This window comes from Pleurodeles waltl, chromosome 9 (genome assembly GCF_031143425.1).
Source record: "Pleurodeles waltl isolate 20211129_DDA chromosome 9, aPleWal1.hap1.20221129, whole genome shotgun sequence".
In the NCBI taxonomy this organism is placed as follows: Eukaryota; Metazoa; Chordata; class Amphibia; order Caudata; family Salamandridae; genus Pleurodeles; species Pleurodeles waltl.
The window spans coordinates 390,882,200-390,903,183 of record NC_090448.1 but is presented as its reverse complement, the minus strand read 5'-3'; the positions used below and the strand labels follow the sequence as shown (position 1 = coordinate 390,903,183).

The 20,984-nt window shown below is 46.1% G+C and overlaps 1 protein-coding gene across 17 annotated transcripts in view; it reads left to right on the top strand.

The window, feature by feature from the left end:
• The window catches only part of HNRNPUL2 (heterogeneous nuclear ribonucleoprotein U like 2), a 59,146-nt gene that overhangs the window by 9,036 nt on the left and 29,126 nt on the right, over positions 1 to 20,984 (top strand). For all 17 annotated transcript variants that reach the window (XM_069207055.1, XM_069207050.1, XM_069207057.1 and 14 more), the window contains 6 exons: positions 823 to 1,086; positions 2,410 to 2,532; positions 2,664 to 2,792; positions 3,244 to 3,412; positions 4,194 to 4,388; positions 4,517 to 4,599. In XM_069207055.1, the coding sequence (XP_069063156.1) occupies positions 823 to 1,086; positions 2,410 to 2,532; positions 2,664 to 2,792; positions 3,244 to 3,412; positions 4,194 to 4,388; positions 4,517 to 4,599 (963 nt within the window). The remainder of the gene's footprint in view (positions 1 to 822; positions 1,087 to 2,409; positions 2,533 to 2,663; positions 2,793 to 3,243; positions 3,413 to 4,193; positions 4,389 to 4,516; positions 4,600 to 20,984) is intronic.

Sequence of the window (20,984 nt, the reverse complement as noted above, 5' to 3'; positions counted from 1 at the left end):
TTGAGCCTCAAAACAGACCACAAACCCCGGCCAAGTACATCTCAAACAAATTATATATCTCATTTAATTGGCAACCCAAAAATATGTGAAGATTATAATTTTATTTTGATGTTGGATCTTTTCAAAATGTAGCTTTATTTTTTATGCTAAACAATATACTAGATTCTAGCATATCACTTTGTCTTTTTTGCTTCTAATGCATGCTATTTTGCGTGCGTTTTTTTTGACAGCACATACCGGGTCTGCTTCTGTTGAGGCCATAAGATGTAATTTTGCTGTACTTAAGCTGCTTCTACAAATCAAGATATGGTTATCAATTTAATTTTTAGCTTCCTTTTCAAATTCCTTCATATACAGAGCCTTTTAAAATATTTATTTAGATTTTTATTGCATGGGTAATGTATTATTTCGAGCCATCTAATTTTATAAACAGTCATGGACTTCCCGAGTAGTCATTGTGGACACACAGGAGTCTGCAGACCACAGGTTAAGAACTATTGCTTTATACAAACTTTTCCTGCAACCCTTTTATTTTGGGTATTGCATTCCCTACATGGATCTGTTGCAGAAAGGGTTGAAAGTTAGTAAGTTTACTCTGATAGTTCTGTTAATATTATTTTGTGATTGACTGCATATGCTGCAATGTGTCCTTTTCTGCACTGGATTCCGACCCAAAGCTGCACTGTGTATTTTCCTTGCCAATGAGGGAATCTAGCCTCCACAGTATACTTGGAGTTCTTATTCTAGTTCGGCAGAGGTGGGGATAATGGCAGACATACCCTGTTCTGACCTCCATAGTTTCTCTTCTCTCACTTCTTGCAGGACTTCAAGGATGAGGTGGTGGAGCTCTCCTTCTCTATAAATGGATCTCCCTTGGGCATTGCTTTCCAGGTCAGCCAGTCAGCTTTGGAAGGTCGCCCACTGTTGCCACATGTACTTTGCAAAAACCTCATTGTGGAGTTAAATTTTGGCCAGAAGGAGAAGTCCTATTTTACAACTACAGAAGATTTTGCCTTCCTCCACAACGTTCCACTGGAGGATCGTGTGCGCACTCCTGTGCCCCCGAAAACTGCAGAAGAGTGTGAGGTAATGGCAATCTTGGTGTAGAAGTTTGAAGTCTCATTTTTGTTATCAAGCCACCTTCTGCGTGAAACATGAGTCTGCTGTCTGAAAAGTATCCTCAGTAACGCAAACAAATTAACATTCAAGCAAGCATCTGAGAATTTCTTTAAGTATTACATGGAACATTGCTGATACCCACTGAACAGTTACAGATTGAGGTGTTATGTATCCGAAAATAACAAAAGGTGTATTAAAATGGATCATTCTTTTTTAGAGAATGTAACAACGTATTAGGTGAAATCACTCATTAAAGAAGTGACTGTGTGTTGGGGGTGTGAGCACTTTTATGTATAATGTTAATGGGTATGTTGACTAATAGTTTAAAATTAATTTTAAATCAGTTAAAATAATTAACTTTTAAATTTACGAGAATTGCTTCATAAAGTAAAGAGGTAAAGTATTTATAAATGTTAAAATATACAGTAGGTACATTGGTTTTAGATATATTTTTTTATGGGCTGTAAGGGTTTTTAGGGATAGGTAGTACAGAGTACTTTGGGTTTCAGTGATATGTTGTGTATATGGGTAAAGTGGGGATTTTAGGTTTTAGGGCTAGGTAGCGTTTAGAAGTAAGGCGTTTTTAAGGTTTGGGTGGGTAACTCATTTATATAAAATGATCACAAATTAAATTTAAATTACATTTAAAGGAACATTATTTTGTTCTAAACTTCAATAATTAGAATAATTTTAGAATGAAAATGTACTTGAGTATTTGGGTAGGTAGTAGAAGTATTTACCAATTTGCTTGTGCAGTAAAGACACCCACGATGTAACTTACCATGATGCAAAGGAGTAACCATTTGCGGTAGTGGTGGTCCAGTAGTAGTATCCTAGTACAATTACTCCTGGTCAGTGTCCTAGTGGATTGGTTAAGATGTAAAAATGAGTTGTATTTTATTTTTTATTTTTATGGGCGCATTGTAATTTATTACTTTGCTTACTAATGGTTTGCTCTTTTAATGCATAATGTCTTCAAGTAGGTGTTCAGTGTATTGAAATCTATTGTGGAAATCAAAAAAAGTCCTCCATACCAAGGAATACTTGTATGAATTTTGAGTATGAAACCTATGTTGTGCATTGGCAGAACTTCCTTCTTAAAGGAATTGGTTATTTTTATTTGGGGAGGGGGCGGCAAGACGTTTGTTAGACAGTGAGAAGGGCTGTTTGCCAAATGGTGCAGTTTGAAAAGGAGGAGCATCACATTTTATAAATGGAGAATTACCTTGCTCATGCCATTTAATGTTTGTTTAGTATTTTGCTCAGATTTGTACTCATACCTCCTTGCAGGTGCTATTAATGGTCGGCCTCCCAGGTGCAGGAAAGAGCCACTGGGTTCAGAAGCACACACTTGAGAATCCAGAGAAGCGTTACAATGTCTTGGGTGCAGACAGGCTCTTAAAGCAAATGAGGGTAAGTTTAAAAAAAAAAAGAGCGAGAGAAAGAAAAACTTGTTTTGCATGTCCTGTCAGAGCTGTGAAGCTTAAAAGTCAGTTTTTAAGGAAAAGTCAGTTGTTCTGCTGATCCTTTCCCTTTTTTAATAGATGCAGGGACCGGAAGTCCGAGAAATTGATTCTCAGCGTCTGGATACATTGATCAAACAAGCTACACAATGCCAGATTCGTCTTGTCCCTGTGGCTTCCAAGAGGAAAAGGAACTTCATCTTGGATCAGGTAGGAGGCATTTTAGCCAATTGTGATACTCAAGGTTAAGTTTTGGCTCTTTCACTTAAATATTAAAACACGGAGACCCTAGTTTGTTCCATGGCTTAAATGTTTTTAAAAGCTCTTCTGCCGAAGTTACAGCGGACTTGGTATGAATTATGACTACTAACAGCCTTAATACTCACGTCTCGAAAAGCAGCGTTATCTGGAGTGTAGTTGGGCTTAAAGTGTGTGACTCCTGGCATACCTCCCCCCCTCCCCCCCCCCCCCCCCCCCCCCCCCCACACACACCTGCACTACCAGAGTAATGTGGTCCACAATGACTACTTTGGTGTTCGAACCATGGATTAGCATTTACTGTTTGACTAACAGGTGGTGTTTTGTTTTTCAGTTCTTGCACCTTAACAGACCCATGTGTACCCGTTCCCTTTTGCCTGATTAACTTTCTCTTTTATTATAGTGCACAGTTTATAGCTCTGCTCAGCGAAGGAAGCTCCATGCCTTCAAAGGATTTTCCCGCAAGGCTGTTGTGGTGGTCCCAAGTGATGAGGACATGAAGAAAAGGCAGGAACTGCGACGCCAGGAAGGAGGAGAAGAGGTCCCTGAGCATGTACTATTAGAGATGAAAGGTATGTAAGTTTATATTATGTGCTAGCAGCTTGATATGTAACAGTAAAGTCATTAGATGAAGTATCCCACCCGTTTATGGTTTGTGAAGTGATTTAATTGCCAGTGTAAGAGATTGCTATGTAGCACAGCGATCTAAGCTACCATTAAGTCTGCTCCCTCATCCAAGTCTGTAAACCTGTTTGCCCGTTCTTAGCTCGCTAACCTTCAGGACCGCTTGAGCTTACATAGGCGTACAGGAGGGCTTGTGGAACCTTGAGTGTCGCAAGTACCATTGGGGCATCTGTCTGCCTGTCACCAAGGGTACAGTTTATTTGTTCAAAGTGTTACCGTTACATGCAAAAGCCACTATATTTTACATAAATGCACCAGCTGTGGTTGAGTCACCTTTTGGTTACAAAAAATGACAAGTTTAAAATCCTTGCAGCCAGTAATTCTGAAATGGTTAACGGCGCAAAAATTAAGCAGGTGCTTAATATTGTGCATTTTTGTGCATCAAGGTGGTGTTTTGTTCAGCCCCTGTCAGTTTATGATCTGCTATTTAAACGCTTGTGACCGATTCTGGTGTGGTTTATGCTACATGCTTTATGACTTCTGTTTTGCAATATATTGACTCTTCATTTTAGCTTTGGGAGTTTACCGCGAGCTACTTAACCAGTCTGTACTTTTTCCTGGTTATCTTGTGATCCCTCAACCCTTTACTCCAAATGATTGACCTCCCGCTGTCCAGCCCTTTAACTTTACACTTCAACCCAGTTATCATTTCTCCCTCCCTTTTTCCAGCCAACTTTTCCCTCCCCGAGAAGTGCGACTATGTGGATGAGGTTTTGTATATTGGCCTGCAAAAGGAGGAGGCAGAAAAGCTGGTGGCTGCAAACAAAGAGGAGGCTTTGAAAGTGCTCCCTCCACATGACAAGCGCGCAAATAGACGGAACAATCGCAATCGGCCTTACCGTGGCTTCGGGCAAGGCAACAGTGGTATGTCCTTTTTGTGCATTGTTAAAGATAATTCAGACCTTGAATGGGCAACCCCACACGTGTGGGGGTCTGAGCGGTGTCTTGGGTGAGTGTCCATGAGTTGCAGTTAACATTTGGTGTTTCTCCAGGTGGGGGCTCAGGCAGAGGATATGACAATCGCCCATATGCACAACAGCAACAGCAGAATTGGGGTCAGGCTGGAAACCGAGGGGTAAGTCAAATCAGTACTGGATATAATCTATATCGCATCAGCCATTCTTTGTACTGGTACTTTGCCTCCATCAGCACAGTTCTTTTTCCAGTGCACAACTCTGAAGAGCTTGTGGGGTTAGGGGGTCGTTATGACTTAAATGAAGCCTCCTGTGATGCTGAACTAGGATTACAGTTAAGTAACCTTTTGCTTTGCATCATTAATTCTTCATTGGTAATCCTAAATCCTTGAATAGAGTAGCAGGTTGTAAAGATCAACCAGTGGCTGTTCGCCTTGGCCAGAAGGAACAAAAGTATTGCAGTCGTTCTGTGTGTGTACTCACTGGAAAAAAACAAAGGTTACAGGGGCGTTATAGTTGGGAAATAGAATTGAAAAAACATAGAAAGTCACTGGGGGGGGGGATATAGGTTACAGGGACATTGTAGTTAGGCTTTTATTTTAAATGTACAAAACCATAGAAATTCACCCTTTATAGTTAGTTATCTCGAGTAACTATAACTTGTACCCTAAGGTAACTAACTTAAGCCCCTGCCTTGCACAGTTTCTTTGGAATGGGGAGGAGGTGAAGCTTGGTGTGATATGGCGTCGGAGGTGTTGAATATGTTTTGCGGCTGCTTTCCGGATGGTCTGAAGTCTGTGTAATAGATTGGATATTCTAGTGTTGCAGTTGCCCAGCCTGCTGGTGAGTGCTTACATGACAGTCAATCTGGTGTTCTGAGGCAACCCTTTGAATATCTTTCAAGGCATGTGTAAGAGGTGCTGTAAGGAAATGCCTCCTTGGCATGGTTACCCCCTGACTTTTTGCCTTTGCTGATGCTATGTTTTGAATTGAAAGTGTGCTGAGGCCTGCTAACCAGGCCCCAACACCAGTGTTCTTTTCCTAACCTGTACTTTTGATTCCACAATTGGCACACCCTGGCATCCAGGTAAGTCCCTTGTAACTGGTACCAAGGGCCCTGATGCCAGGGAAGGTCTCTAAGGGCTGCAGCATATCTTATGCCACCCTGGGGACCCCTCACTCAGCACATACACACTGCTTGCCAGCTTGTGTGTGCTGATGAGAACAAAACGAGTAAGTCGACATGGCACTCCCCTCAGGGTGCCATGCCAACCTCACACTGCCTATGCAGTATAGATAAGTCACCCCTCTAGTAGGCCTTACAGCCCTAAGGAAGGGTGCACTATACCATAGGTGAGGGCACCAGTGCATGAGTACTGTGCCCCTACAGTGTCTAAGCCAAACCTTAGACATTGTAAGTGCAGGGTAGCCATAAGAGTATATGGTCTGGGAGTCTGTTTTACACGAACTCCGCCGCACCATAATGGCTACACTGAAAACTGGGAAGTTTGGTATCAAACTTCTCAGCACAATAAATGCACACTGATGCCAGTGTACATTTTATTGTGAAATACACCCCAGAGGGCACCTTAGAGGTGCCCCCTGAAACCTTAACCGACTATCTGTGTAGGCTGACTGGTTCCAGCAGCCTGCCACAACCGAGACATGTTGCTGGCCCCATGGGGAGAGTGCCTTTGGCACTCTGAGGCCAGTAACAAAGCCTGCACTGGGTGGAGATGCTAACACCTCCCCCAGGCAGGAGCTGTAACACCTGGCGGTGAGCCTCAAAGGCTTACCCCCTTTGTTCCAGCACCACAGGGCACTCCAGCTAGTGGAGTTGCCCGCCCCCTCCGGTCACGGCCCCACTTTTGGCGGCAAGGCCGGAGGAGATAATGAGAATAACAAGGAGGAGTCACTGGCCGGTCAGGACAGCCCCTAAGGTGTCCTGAGCTGAAGTGACTAACTTTTAGAAATCCTCCATCTTGCAGATGGAGGATTCCCCAATAGGATTAGGGATGTGACCCCCTCCCCTTGGGAGGAGGCACAAAGAGGGTGTACCCACCCTCAGGGCTAGTAGCCATTGGCTACTAACCCCCCAGACCTAAATACGCCCTTAAATTTAGTATTTAAGGGCTTCCCTGAACCTAAAGATTTAGATTCCTGCAACTTACAAGAAGAAGAGGACTGCTGAGCTGAAAGACCCCTGCAGAGGAAGAAAAGAAGACACCAACTGCTTTGGCCCCAGACCTACCGGCCTGTCTCCTGCCTTCCAAAGAAACCTGCTCCAGCGACGCTTTCCCAAGGACCAGCAACCTCTGAATCCTCAGAGGACTGCCCTACTTCAAGAAAGACAAGAAACTCCCGAGGACAGCGGCCCTGCTCCAAAAGACTGCAACTTTGTTTCAAAGGAGCAGATTTAAAGACCCCTGCAACTCCCCGCAAGAAGCGTGAGACTTGCAACACTGCACCCGGCGACCCCGACTCGACTGGTGGAGAACCAACACCTCAGGGAGGACCCTCCGGCGACTCCGAGACCGTGAGTAACCAAAGTTGTCCCCCCTGAGCCCCCACAGCGACGCCTGCAGAGGGAATCCCGAGGCTCCCCCTGACCGCAACTGCCTGAACCTAAAGTCCCGACGGCTGGAAAAGACCCTGCACCCGCAGCCCCCAGCACCTGAAGGAACGGAACTTCTGTGCAGGAGTGACCCCCAGGAGGCCCTCTCCCTTGCCCAGGTGGTGGCTACCCCGAGGAGCCCCCCCTTGCCTGCCTGCACCACTGAAGAGATCCCTTGGTCTCTCATTGAAACCTACAGAGAACCCGACGCTTGTTTACACACTGCACCCGGCCGCCCCCGCGCTGCTGAGGGTGTACTTTTTGTGCTGACTTGTGTCCCACCCGGTGCCCTACAAAACCCCCCTGGTCTGCCCTCCGAAGACGCGGGTACTTACCTGCTGGCAGACCGGAACCGGGGCACCCCCTTCTCTCCATTGAAGCCTATGTGTTTTGGGCACCTCTTTGACCTCTGCACCTGACCGGCCCTGAGCTGCTGGTGTGGTAACTTTGGGGCTGCTCTGAACCCCCAACGGTGGGCTACTTTGGACCCAAACCTGAGACTTGTAAGTGATTTACTTACCTGCTAAAACTAACAATAACTTACCTCCCCCAGGAACTGTGAAAATTGCACTAAGTGTCCACTTTTAAAACAGCTATTTGTGTTTTATGTGAAAAGTATATATGCTACTGTAATTATTCAAAGTTCCTAAAGTACTTACCTGCAATACCTTTCAAATGAGATATTACATGTAGAATTTGAACCTGTGGTTCTTAAAATAAACTAAGAAAATATATTTTTCTATAACCAAACCTATTGGCTGGATTTGTCTCGGAGTGTGTGTTCCTCATTTATTGCCTGTGTGTATGTACAACAAATGCTTAACACTACTCCTTTGATAAGCCTACTGCTCGACCACACTACCACAAAATAGAGCATTAGTATTATCTCTTTTTGCCACTATCTTACCTCTAAGGGGAACCCTTGGACTCTGTGCATACTATTCCTTACTTTGAAATAGTGCATACAGAGCCAACTTCCTACAGGTGCACACTGCGTTGACGGCTCCGGCTCCCAGATGGAAACCTGTGGGGAGAGATTAATTTCTGAAGACCAACTTCAGGCTGTTGGTTCGCATCCAGACTGCTACCATGGTCATGCAGTTGGTGAAGTTGGTTCTGGTGGTAGTTGTGTTGTCTGTCAGGGAGCGGATTAGTTTGGTATCATTAGCATAGGAAATCAGTGATGTCTTGTGATAGTCATGTTGGTGAGTGGTGTCATGTGTTGAAAACAGCGGGGCTGAGGTACCTGTGGGACACCGCATACGAGTTTCTTGGTCTCTGATGCGAAGGGTGGCAGCCTGATCCTTTAGGTCCTTCCTGTGAGGAATGAACCGATCCATCTGTGAGGGAATCCTTGTATGCTAGTCTTGTGGAGCCTTCTGATGAGCATGTTGGGGGGGAAGCAGCCTTGAAGGCTGCAGAGAGGTCGAGCATGGTGAGGGCCTTGTTTCTCCTTGGTCCAGGGTGTTTGGGATGTTGGCCGCCACACGTGCTGTTTTGATGCTGTGGTTCTTTCTGAGTCCTGATTGTGTGTTGTCTGGAAGATGGTGAAGTTCATGGTGGTGTGAGTTGCTTGTTAATTGTCTTCTTGGTCACTAAGTTGATAGTGGAGTAGGGAGATGTCAGAATTTGCTTAATTTATTTGGGGTCGGCTGTGGGGGACTTGAGGGTGTTGAATTCTGCAAGTTTCTGTTCATCAGTACCTCCAGCTCGTCTTCCACTTTCCTGGATGAAGTTGATCAGGGAGGTGCTGATTGCCTTTCCATGCTGCATAATTTACTCAACCCTGCCACATGATCTGGCCCTCTCCTGCTGCCTCTTTCCAGTGGCCCTGGTTATGATGTAGATGATAGATGTAGGGATGATTGGGTATGTTTGTAGAATATGGGTGGGTTGAATGAACCTTTGTTGATTGCATGTTTAATGGATGGTTGTTTTAAACTGCTCCATTCCTTGTCCACACATCTGAAATCCCTTGCTCTAAAATGAAAAGGTATCTTTAGGTCGAGCACTAAATCACAAACACTCAAGTAACCAATTCAGTTAATAACTTACTGTCCACCATGTACAAAAACATTAACAAAGGCGAATAGATTTGGCATAGGTGATTTGTATATGTTAGCAAAAAAAAATGTTTATAGCCCAAACAGTTTATCTTTTTTTTTTTTTAAGTGTTTTTATTGTCAAAAACAATCATTACACAGAGAATAAAAATGGCAGGAAAAAGAGGGAAACTAGAAATTGGCATAAGAGGCAAAAATTCAAACTCACAGAGCTCTAACAATGAAAGCCTCGCTATCACAAAGGCAATAGAAAGCAGTCTGTTGGTCCCCAAGTTGCTCTGTCTGTTCCCCAGCATGATTTCCTTAAGAATAAAGTGTAGGTTGTCACTAATACACAGCCCCATACGTATACTCACATCGGCCCAGAAACCCACCAGCATGGGACATCAAGCGAACATATTGAATTTATCTGCTGCAAGAAATCCGCATTTGGTCCATTTAGCCTTTTCTAAGCTGATGAGCAGACAGCGCGATCCTGCCAATCGTGTAGTACAACATACCTATTGTTTTTAAATTGTTGAACTCTTCGGCTAACCTAGTGAACAGATCCCTCAAGTGCTCCCTGTGCTGCCAAAATATCTGAGGGAGCTATAGCGCGGCCAAGAACCGCGCCCCATTTATCAGCAAGGACGGTGCTATCATTCTCCTGATGTTAGCAGAAGCTACGATATAAGCTACTAATTAAGAATTTCCTTGGGGATATTGGGGGGGGTGTCAAGCTACCAACCAGCATTTGACCAAAAAATAGTGCCTAGTCTGCAAGTACTTAAGGAATACATAGACCGGTCGAACCAACTTCACAGATCTTCAAATGTACTGAAGCCACTGAGATCGCAAAGCTGTCCTGAAAATAAAACTCCCTGTTTAGCCCAGCCCTTGCAAACCGTATCATGAAAAATTGTGGGCAACAAGGGGTTATCCCATAGAGGCATATCCAGGCGTATAAGGGACAATAAGTATATGGCAGAAAGTTCATGCCAGATGTATATTATGTCCCTAATGCAATTAAATGGCACTCACTTAAAATAGTTGGGATCCCCAAGCCTGAATATGAACATATTCTGCATTCTTGCCCGAGCGCCATTAAATGTGGAAGTGCGACTGCGTTTTGAGAATTCTTTGTAAGTAAAACACGCAGTCACCCAGCGAAGGCTGCTCAAAAATACAGTTTAAAATCTGTGAGCTGAAAGTCCCCTTGATAATAGAGGAGGTTGATGAGGGAAAATGCACGCATAACCCGTCTGTTAGGAAATGCCTCCTTGGCATGGTTACCCCCTGACTTTTTGCCTTTGCTGATGCTAAGTTATGATTTGAAAGTGTGCTGGGACCCTGCTAACCAGGCCCCAGCACCAGTGTTCTTTCCCTAAACTGTACCTTTTGTCTCCACAATTGACACAACCCTGGCACTCAGGTAAGTCCCTTGTAACTGGTACCAAGGGCCCTGATGCCAGGGAAGGTCTCTAAGGGCTGCCGCATGTCTTGTGCCACCCTAGAGACCCCTCACTCAGCACATGCACACTGCCTCTCAGCTTGTGTGTGCTGGTGGGGAGAAAATGACTAAGTTGACATGGCACTCCCCTCAGAGTGCCATGCCAACCTCATTCTGCCTGTGGCATAGGTAAGTCACCCCTCTAGCAGGCCTTATAGCCCTAAGGCAGGGTGCACTATACCACAGGTGAAGGCATAGGTGCATGAGCACACTATGCCCCTACAGTGTCTGAGCAAAACCTTAGACATTGTAAGTGCAGGGTAGCCATAAGAGTATATGGTCTGGGAGTTTGTCAGACACAAACTCCAGAGTACCATAATGACTACACTGAAAACTGGGAAGTTTGGTATCAAACTTCTCAGCACAATAAATGCACACTGATGCCAGTGTACAATTTATTGTAAAATACACCCAGGGGGCATCTTGGAAATGCCCCCTGAAAACATACCCGACTTCCAGTGTAGGCTGACCAGTTCCTGCCAGCCTGCCTCACACCAGACATTTTGCTGGCAACAGGAGGATAGTGCCTTTGTCACTCTGGCCAGGAACAAAGCCTGTACTGGGTGGAGGTGCTTCTCACCTCCCCCTGCAGGAACTGTAACACCTCTTTTTGTTACAGCGCCCCAGTGGGCATGCCAACCCCTCCGGCCACTGCCACCACTTTTGGCAGCAAGGCTGGAGGAGATAATGAGAAAACAAGGAGGAGTCACCCACCAGTCAGGAAAGAGCCTAAGGTGTCCTGAGGTGACCCTGCCTTGAGAAATCCTCCATCTTGAGTTTGGAGGATTCCCCCAATAGGATTATGGATGTGCCCCCCTCCCCACAGGGAGGAGGCACAAAGAGGGTGTAGCCACCCTAAAGGACAGTAGCCACTGGCTACTGCCCTCCCAGACCTAAACACACCCCTAAATTCAGTATTTAGGGGCTCCCCAGAACCTAGGAAACTAGATTCCTGCAACCTTAACAAGAAGGAGGACTGCTGACCTGAAGCCCAGCAGTGAAGACGGAGACAACAACTGCTTTGGCCCTGGCCCTACCGGCCTGTCTCCCAACTTCAGAGGACTGCCCTGCACCCAAGGACCAAGAAACTCCTGTGAACAGCGGTCCTGTTCAACAACCTGCAACTTTCTTGCAACAAAGAAACGACTTTAAAAACTTCACGTTTCCCGCCGGAAGCGTGAGACTTTCCACTCTGCACCCGACGCCCCCGGCTCGACCTGTGGAAAACCAACACCTCAGGGAGGACTCCCCGGGCACTGCGAGCCCGTGAGTAACCAGAGACCACGCCCCTGAGCCCCCACAGCTGTTGTGGATCGCCTTTTTGAGTTGTCTCATTTATTGACCATTGTGTATATTTGTGGATGTCTTGCACTCCTGTGTTAAGCCTAAGGCTGCTCAACCACACTACCTCCAAATAGACCACTTTAGGATTGCATAGCAAGCCTCTGCCCTCTCACTGGGGGGGCCTTTGGACTCTTAACATGGTACATATAGGTATTAGCACACCACATAATGAGCCAGCTTCCTATAAGCTCGGTCAGTGATCCATTCTAGGCAATCTTGAGCTTCACCTAAGAACTTTGCTTTCTTTCCCCCATGATCACTTGCTTATTTAAATTGAATTTCGGATGATGTAGTGGCATCAGGCAGCTGGAATAATTGTCTATAGCAACTGCACTGGGCCTTGTCTAGCCAGGTTCCTAGACAATCCTTGAAAATTAGCGAGCCATATGACAGTGTTGGAATTAATTTGGCATCAATCATACAACAATTTACAGATAGGTCTGGACGTCTCATTTGTTTCAACAGTTTTTGAAGGCTAATATCATAGCTATAGACATTCCTTTCAGCACCAGGAGCTGTCCATGCTGCAAGCCACATGGATTGAAATAAATGCTGAGACGGTTAACGCTTGATACCTGCTCTAAATATGCCTGATCTGGACAGCATTTTGTTGTCTTGGTTTTCTTCTTTCCATAGACCTTTATTTTTGTTTTTGAGGCATTAATGGAGATCTTGTTTGTACTGCAATAAAGAGACGGACATCCAGTGACCTTTGCAAGCCATTGGCTGTACGATCAGATATGATTGTCAGCATATTGTAAACACTGGAGGTGAGAGCCAGCAAACCCAGGTGTTAATACTTTCACTTCAGCTAATTCATTGTTTGTCAGCCAGGTAAAGATTAAATAGTAGGGGAGCCAAAATACACCCCTGCTTAGCCCTTGGTTTGTCCATATCTTTTTTGTTGTGTTCTTATTGGAGGAAACTTGAACTTTCACAGAGGCCTTTACGTATAAACTAATAGTTGCTCTCAGCAGTGAAGCCGGTATACCCCAGTTGTGGAGGTATACTCAATGAAAGCTGCATGGAGAGGTGGTGCTTGATTTTTGTTTGCTGCGTCGTCAAATAGAGGATGACCAATTTATCTTCGGTGGTGCTGCTGCCTTGTCTGAAATGACTGCATGGTGGGTACTGGTGCCCTCTCCATAGCCCATTCTTCTAGAGCTGAATGTAAAGCTTTACAATACATTTGCTGTCTGCTTCAAGCAGTGCTATCAACCTGAAGTTGGCTGGATGAATTGTTGGGCCTTTTTAATGTATAGGGAATAATATTGAACTCATCCAGCTGTCCTGGACTTCATTTGTCATGATTCAATGCTTGAACAGCCGGCATAGAAGGCTGGCCTATTCATCTTGTACAATTTAAAAAATACTTGTTGGCAGGCCATAAATGCCTGGGGCACCGGTCGAAAGAAGTGAGATAATTAATGATCGTGTTTTATCTGTTTTTATTAATCTCCCATTCTGTATGGGTGTCCACAAAGCACACTATGCCCATGGTTGAGGTCTCATTTAAATTTTCAGTGTTTGCGGCATAAAGGTTTGTGATATAATTACCCAATTGTCTGCCAGGATGCAGGGTGACAGATTCTGAATATTTCCGTTTGATGAACGTTTCTGTGCTATCCTCCAGAACGTCTGAGAATTTTGATTTTGAGCCCTCAGAGTTCTTTCTACCTTTTTAAAAAAAAAAAAAAATTATTTTCCTTTCTTCAGACTGTCTTCTCAGTTTGGTATCTTTGACTTGTAGGCTTTTTTGCATTTCGTGTGTCAACTGTGAGTGCACATAGATGTTGTTGGTTCTCAGGAGGTTATTACATTTGCGTTCTAAGAACTCCTAGTTCCGTTGATGAAGGGAAGGGTGTTCTTTTGAAAGGACATAACGTTTGCGAGGGGTGACCGAATTTAGTTAATAGCTTCGTGTTAGGCAAGGCCATTGCTGAAGAGAGGAGATTCTGCCTTTTAGTAGTTTCTTCAGTTCCTCTGTTTTTGACCTGATATCCCAATGGTCCATTCTACAAAGGGCAACTTGGGCACATCTGGAGAGACAAAACAGACCACCAATGCATGATCGCAGATCAAGCAGGGAGCACTGGGAAACTGCTCACTTGATTATAATTCTGAGCGGAGACCCAGATACAGTCAGTCAATGATGAGCTGGCTTGTGTGATATATGTGCATGCCCGTGGTTTGTCTAAAGCACTTCTATCATTTAACGTTCTGTAAACTTGTTGGTTGTGGAGGGTAATAAACATTTTCCCTGCATTGTCCTTCTTGGTTTTCTCTTGGGAAATCTCAGGGATAAGCCATGCAGCATCTTGCTCCTACTGCTAGATCAAAGACTCCTCTGTTTCCAGAAGGTGCATGTTGAAGTCCCCTGCAAATACCCACAGTACATCCAAGTATTGTTGCCTTAAAACTTCGATTACTTTTGAGACTTTGACTGCTGCTGTTCTTTTCTTTGATTTGTTTTGGGTTTATGTAGATGCACCCGATGACAATTGGTGACATGTCCCTGGGGTATTTTTCAGTGGGCAATGCTAGTTTGATAAATATTCAAACTCCAAGGCTACTCGACAGTACTATTGCACTTATCGCTAAGGCTTTATGTAGGAAGTTGGCTCTGTATGTGCTATTTCAAAGTAAGGAATAGCATGCACAGAGTCCAAGGGTTCCCCTTAGAGGTAAGATAGTGGCAAAAAGAGATAATACTAATGCTCTATTTTGTGGTAGTGTGGTCGAGCAGTAGGCTTATCCAAGGAGTAGTGTTAAGCATTTGTTGTACATACACATAGACAATAAATGAGGTACACACACTCAGAGACAAATCCAGCCAATAGGTTTTTATATAGAAAAATATATTTTCTTAGTTTATTTTAAGAACCACAGGTTCAAATTCTACATGTAATATCTCATTCGAAAGGTATTGCAGGTAAGTACTTTAGGAACTTCAAATCATCAAAATTGCATGTATACTTTTCAAGTTATTCACAAATAGCTGTTTTAAAAGTGGACACTTAGTGCAATTTTCACAGTTCCTAGGGGAGGTAAGTATTTGTTAGGTTAACCAGGTAAGTAAGACACTTACAGGGCTTAGTTCTTGGTCCAAGGTAGCCCACCGTTGGGGGTTCAGAGCAACCCCAAAGTCACCACACCAGCAGCTCAGGGCCGGTCAGGTGCAGAGTTCAAAGTGGTGCCCAAAACGCATAGGCTAGAATGGAGAGAAGGGGGTGCCCCGGTTCCGGTCTGCTTGCAGGTAAGTACCCGCGTCTTCGGAGGGCAGACCAGGGGGGTTTTGTAGGGCACCGGGGGGGGACACAAGTCCACACAGAAATTTCACCCTCAGCGGCGCGGGGGCGGCCGGGTGCAGTGTAGAAACAAGCGTCGGGTTCGCAATGTTAGTCTATGAGAGATCTCGGGATCTCTTCAGCGCTGCAGGCAGGCAAGGGGGGGGTTCCTCGGGGAAACCTCCACTTGGGCAAGGGAGAGGGACTCCTGGGGGTCACTTCTCCAGTGAAAGTCCGGTCCTTCAGGTCCTGGGGGCTGCGGGTGCAGGGTCTCTCCCAGGCGTCGGGACTTTAGGTTCAAAGAGTCGCGGTCAGGGGAAGCCTCGGGATTCCCTCTGCAGGCGGCGCTGTGGGGGCTCAGGGGGGGACAGGTTTTGGTACTCACAGTATCAGAGTAGTCCTGGGGTCCCTCCTGAGGTGTTGGATCGCCACCAGCCGAGTCGGGGTCGCTGGGTGCAGTGTTGCAAGTCTCACGCTTCTTGCGGGGAGCTTGCAGGGTTCTTTAAAGCTGCTGGAAACAAAGTTGCAGCTTTTCTTGGAGCAGGTCCGCTGTCCTCGGGAGTTTCTTGTCTTTTCGAAGCAGGGGCAGTCCTCAGAGGATGTCGAGGTCGCTGGTCCCTTTGGAAGGCGTCGCTGGAGCAGGATCTTTGGAAGGCAGGAGACAGGCCGGTGAGTTTCTGGAGCCAAGGCAGTTGTCGTCTTCTGGTCTTCCGCTGCAGGGGTTTTCAGCTGGGCAGTCCTTCTTCTTGTAGTTGCAGGAATCTAATTTTCTAGGGTTCAGGGTAGCCCTTAAATACTAAATTTAAGGGCGTGTTTAGGTCTGGGGGGTTAGTAGCCAATGGCTACTAGCCCTGAGGGTGGGTACACCCTCTTTGTGCCTCCTCCCAAGGGGAGGGGGTCACAATCCTAACCCTATTGGGGGAATCCTCCATCTGCAAGATGGAGGATTTCTAAAAAGTCAGAGTCACCTCAGCTCAGGACACCTTAGGGGCTGTCCTGACTGGCCAGTGACTCCTCCTTGTAGCTTTCTTTGTTCCCTCCAGCCTTGCCGCCAAAAGTGGGGGCCGTGGCCGGAGGGGGCGGGCAACTCCACTAAGCTGGAGTGCCCTGCTGGGCTGTGACAAAGGGGTGAGCCTTTGAGGCTCACCGCCAGGTGTCACAGCTCCTGCCTGGGGGAGGTGTTAGCATCTCCACCCAGTGCAGGCTTTGTTACTGGCCTCAGAGTGACAAAGGCACTCTCCCCATGGGGCCAGCAACATGTCTCTGGTGTGGCAGGCTGCTGGAACTAGTCAGCCTACACAGACAGTCGGTTAAGTTTCAGGGGGCACCTCTAAGGTGCCCTCTGGGGTGTGTTTTGCAATAAAATGTACACTGGCATCAGTGTGCATTTATTGTGCTGAGAAGTTTGATACCAAACTTCCCAGTTTTCAGTGTAGCCATTATGGTGCTGTGGAGTTCGTGTTTGACAGACTCCCAGACCATATACTCTTATGGCTACCCTGCACTTACAATGTCTAAGGTTTTGTTTAGACACTGTAGGGGTACCATGCTCATGCACTGGTACCCTCACCTATGGTATAGTGCACCCTGCCTTAGGGCTGTAAGGCCTGCTAGAGGGGTGTCTTACCTATACTGCATAGGCAGTGAGAGGCTGGCATGGCACCCTGAGGGGAGTGCCATGTCGACTTACTCATTTTGTTCTCACTAGCACACACAGGCTTGTAAGCAGTGTGTCTGTGCTGAGTGAGGGGTCTCTAGGGTGGCATAAGACATGCTGCAGCCCTTAGAGACCTTCCTTGGCATCAGGGCCCTTGGTACTAGAAGTACCAGTTACTAGGGACTTATCTGAATGCCAGGGTGTGCCAATTGTGGATACAATGGTACATTTTAGGTGAAGGAACACTGGTGCTGGGGCCTGGTTAGCAGGGTCCCAGCACTCTTCTCAGTCAAGTCAGCATCAGTATCAGGCAAAAAGTGGGGGGTAACTGCAACAGGGAGCCATTTCTTTACACAAGCCCCCCCCAGCCCACAGGCCAGGAGACTCAGCCCAAGCTGGGAGAGTCTTCCTAGTCTGTCAGGCGAGGAAGAGTAGGAGAAATAGGCTGGTTAGTTGCAGGGCCTACTCTGCCTTACATCCTTCTGTTCAGGTCATTCCCTTTGGGGAACTGACCTACTTCCACAGTGATAGGACCTAGTCTGAATTGCCTCTTGTCTGCCTCTTCAATGTCTCCACCCATTCTTTCTATTTTGGTCTTAGAGGTATCCACCTCTGCTAACCTTATCTTGGCCAGGGTTACCCCTAGCTTACCCAGAGAGGTTACCCAGAGCTGGAGTAACCCCACCATGACCAATAGGGTCAGGGGGCCTAACTTGCTATTTGGCATGGGGTCAGACCACCATGCTAAGGATAGTGCAGCCATACAGGCTAACACCCAGCAGAGGCCACTGACAGCTGTCAGTGCCCAGAACCACACCTTTAGCTCTTCACCTAAAAGGGAAGGGGCTAAGTTACAGGCCTCTTTGGGTTCAGGTTGCCTGTCTGCTGTATTAGAGTGGGGGGTTACCACATCTTGTAGTAAACACCCTTCTTCCACTCTTTCTTCTGTTAGCTGAGGAGCCACCCACTCAGGTTTAACAGTTGCCTGACTAGCCAGGACTTCTTGTGGGTCAGGTTGGACGTTATCAGGGCCATTTTTGGAGTTCTCCCCTACTGGAGCAGAATCTCCTTGGCTTGCTGTAACCTTGGCTAAAGGTTGTCCACCCTTCCTACTCTGTTTTCTTTTCTTCTTCTTCTGGGGCCTGCTTGCATTTACTGCAGAGGCAGGACTTCCAGAATCCTTGGGAGAGGACTGGCACTGGACCAGTTCCTCTCTTGGGCTCTGACTAACCTCTGGGTAGTCATTTCCAAGGAGACAATCAAGGGGGAGGTCTGTACTGACTACTACCCTTCTCCAGCTAAGAGTGCCACCCACTTCTATGGGCACTAAAGCCACAGGCCTCTTAGTGACCCTGTCTAGGCTAACTCTTACCCTGGCAGTCTCACCTGGGATGTACTGGTTTGAGAGCACCAGCCTGTCATGCACAATAGTGTGACTGGCACAAGTGTCTCTCAGGGCAGTGGTTGGGATTCCATTCACCAGTAGGTGGTGGAAGTGTCTACTTCCCTCTGGAATCTCCAACTCACCTGTTGGGCCCTGTTTCCAGTTGAAGGCTAGGAAGACCTCCTCATCTGAGGAGTCATCTCCCATGGCTACACTGGTTACCCCAGGAATTTTGTTCTGGGGTTTGTTTTTGGGACAAGAAGTGTCCTTGGTGTGGTGCCCAGACTGTTTACAGTTGTGGCACCATGCCTTAGTGGCATCCCAGTTCTTACCCTGGTACCCACCTTTGTTTTGGGTTGTGTCTTGGGGCCCACCCACCTGTTCTGGTTTTTGGGGGCCTACAGAGGACTCTTTTTCTTTTTCTAGTGTTACCCACTTTCTCCTGGGGAGTTTTTGTAACCCCTTTCTTTTGGTCACCCCCAGTGGAAGTTTTGGTTACCCTAGTCTTGACCCAGTGGTCTGCCTTCTTTCCCAATTCTTGGGGAGAAATTGGACCTAGGTCTACCAGATACTGATGCAACTTTTCATTGAAGCAGTTACTTAAAATGTGTTCTTTCATAAACAAATTATAAAGCCCAACATAGTCACACACTTCATTTCCAGTTAACCAACCATCTAGTGTTTTTACTGAGTAGTCTACAAAATCAACCCAGGTCTGGCTCGAGGATTTTTGAGCCCCCCTGAATCTAATTCTATACTCCTCAGTGGAGAATCCAAAGCCCTCAATCAGGGTACCCTTCATGAGGTCATAAGATTCTGCATCTTTTCCAGAGAGTGTGAGGAGTCTATCCCTACACTTTCCACTGAACATTTCCCAAAGGAGAGCACCCCAGTGAGATTTGTTCACTTTTCTGGTTACACAAGCCCTCTCAAAAGCTGTGAACCATTTGGTGATGTCATCACCATCTTCATATTTTGTTACAATCCCTTTGGGGATTTTTAGGATGTCAGGAGAATCTCTGACCCTATTTAAGTTGCTGCCACCATTGATGGGACCTAGGCCCATCTCTTTTCTTTCCCTTTCTATGGCTAGGAGCTGTCTCTCTAAAGCCAATCTTTTGGCCATCCTGGCTAACAGGAGGTCATCTTCACTGAGAGCATCCTCAGTGATTTCAGAAATGTGGGACCCTCCTGTGAGGGACTCACTAGTTCTGACTAACACAGTTGGAGACAGGACTTGAGGGGTCCTGTTCTCCCTATTTAGGACTGGAGGAGGGACATTGGCCTCCAAGTCACTAATTTCTTCCTCTGTGATGTCATCATCAGAGGGGTTGGCTTTTTCAAACTCTGCCAACAGCTCCTGGAGCTGAATTTTGGTAGGTCTGGAGCCAATGGTTATTTTCTTTATATTACAGAGAGACCTTAGCTCCCTCATCTTAAGATGGAGGTAAGGTGTGGTGTCGAGTTCCACCACATTCATCTCTGTATCAGACATTATTTTGCTAAAAGTTGGAAGACTTTTTAAAGAATCTAAAACTGTTTCTAGAATCTAATTTCAAACCTTTAACAAACTTTTAAACTCTAAAAGACAATGCTAAACAGGGACTTAACACACAAGGCCCTAGCAGGACTTTTAAGAATTTAGAAAAATTTCAAATTGCAAAAATGAATTTCTAATGACAATTTTGGAATTTGTCGTGTGATCAGGTATTGGCTGAGTAGTCCAGCAAATGCAAAGTCTTGTACCCCACCGCTGATCCACCAATGTAGGAAGTTGGCTCTGTATGTGCTATTTCAAAGTAAGGAATAGCATGCACAGAGTCCAAGGGTTCCCCTTAGAGGTAAGATAGTGGCAAAAAGAGATAATACTAATGCTCTATTTTGTGGTAGTGTGGTCGAGCAGTAGGCTTATCCAAGGAGTAGTGTTAAGCATTTGTTGTACATACACATAGACAATAAATGAGGTACACACACTCAGAGACAAATCCAGCCAATAGGTTTTTATATAGAAAAATATATTTTCTTAGTTTATTTTAAGAACCACAGGTTCAAATTCTACATGTAATATCTCATTCGAAAGGTATTGCAGGTAAGTACTTTAGGAACTTCAAATCATCAAAATTGCATGTATACTTTTCAAGTTATTCACAAATAGCTGTTTTAAAAGTGGACACTTAGTGCAATTTTCACAGTTCCTAGGGGAGGTAAGTATTTGTTAGGTTAACCAGGTAAGTAAGACACTTACAGGGCTTAGTTCTTGGTCCAAGGTAGCCCACCGTTGGGGGTTCAGAGCAACCCCAAAGTCACCACACCAGCAGCTCAGGGCCGGTCAGGTGCAGAGTTCAAAGTGGTGCCCAAAACGCATAGGCTAGAATGGAGAGAAGGGGGTGCCCCGGTTCCGGTCTGCTTGCAGGTAAGTACCCGCGTCTTCGGAGGGCAGACCAGGGGGGTTTTGTAGGGCACCGGGGGGGACACAAGTCCACACAGAAATTTCACCCTCAGCGGCGCGGGGGCGGCCGGGTGCAGTGTAGAAACAAGCGTCGGGTTCGCAATGTTAGTCTATGAGAGATCTCAGGATCTCTTCAGCGCTGCAGGCAGGCAAGGGGGGGGTTCCTCGGGGAAACCTCCACTTGGGCAAGGGAGAGGGACTCCTGGGGGTCACTTCTCCAGGGAAAGTCCGGTCCTTCAGGTCCTGGGGGCTGCGGGTG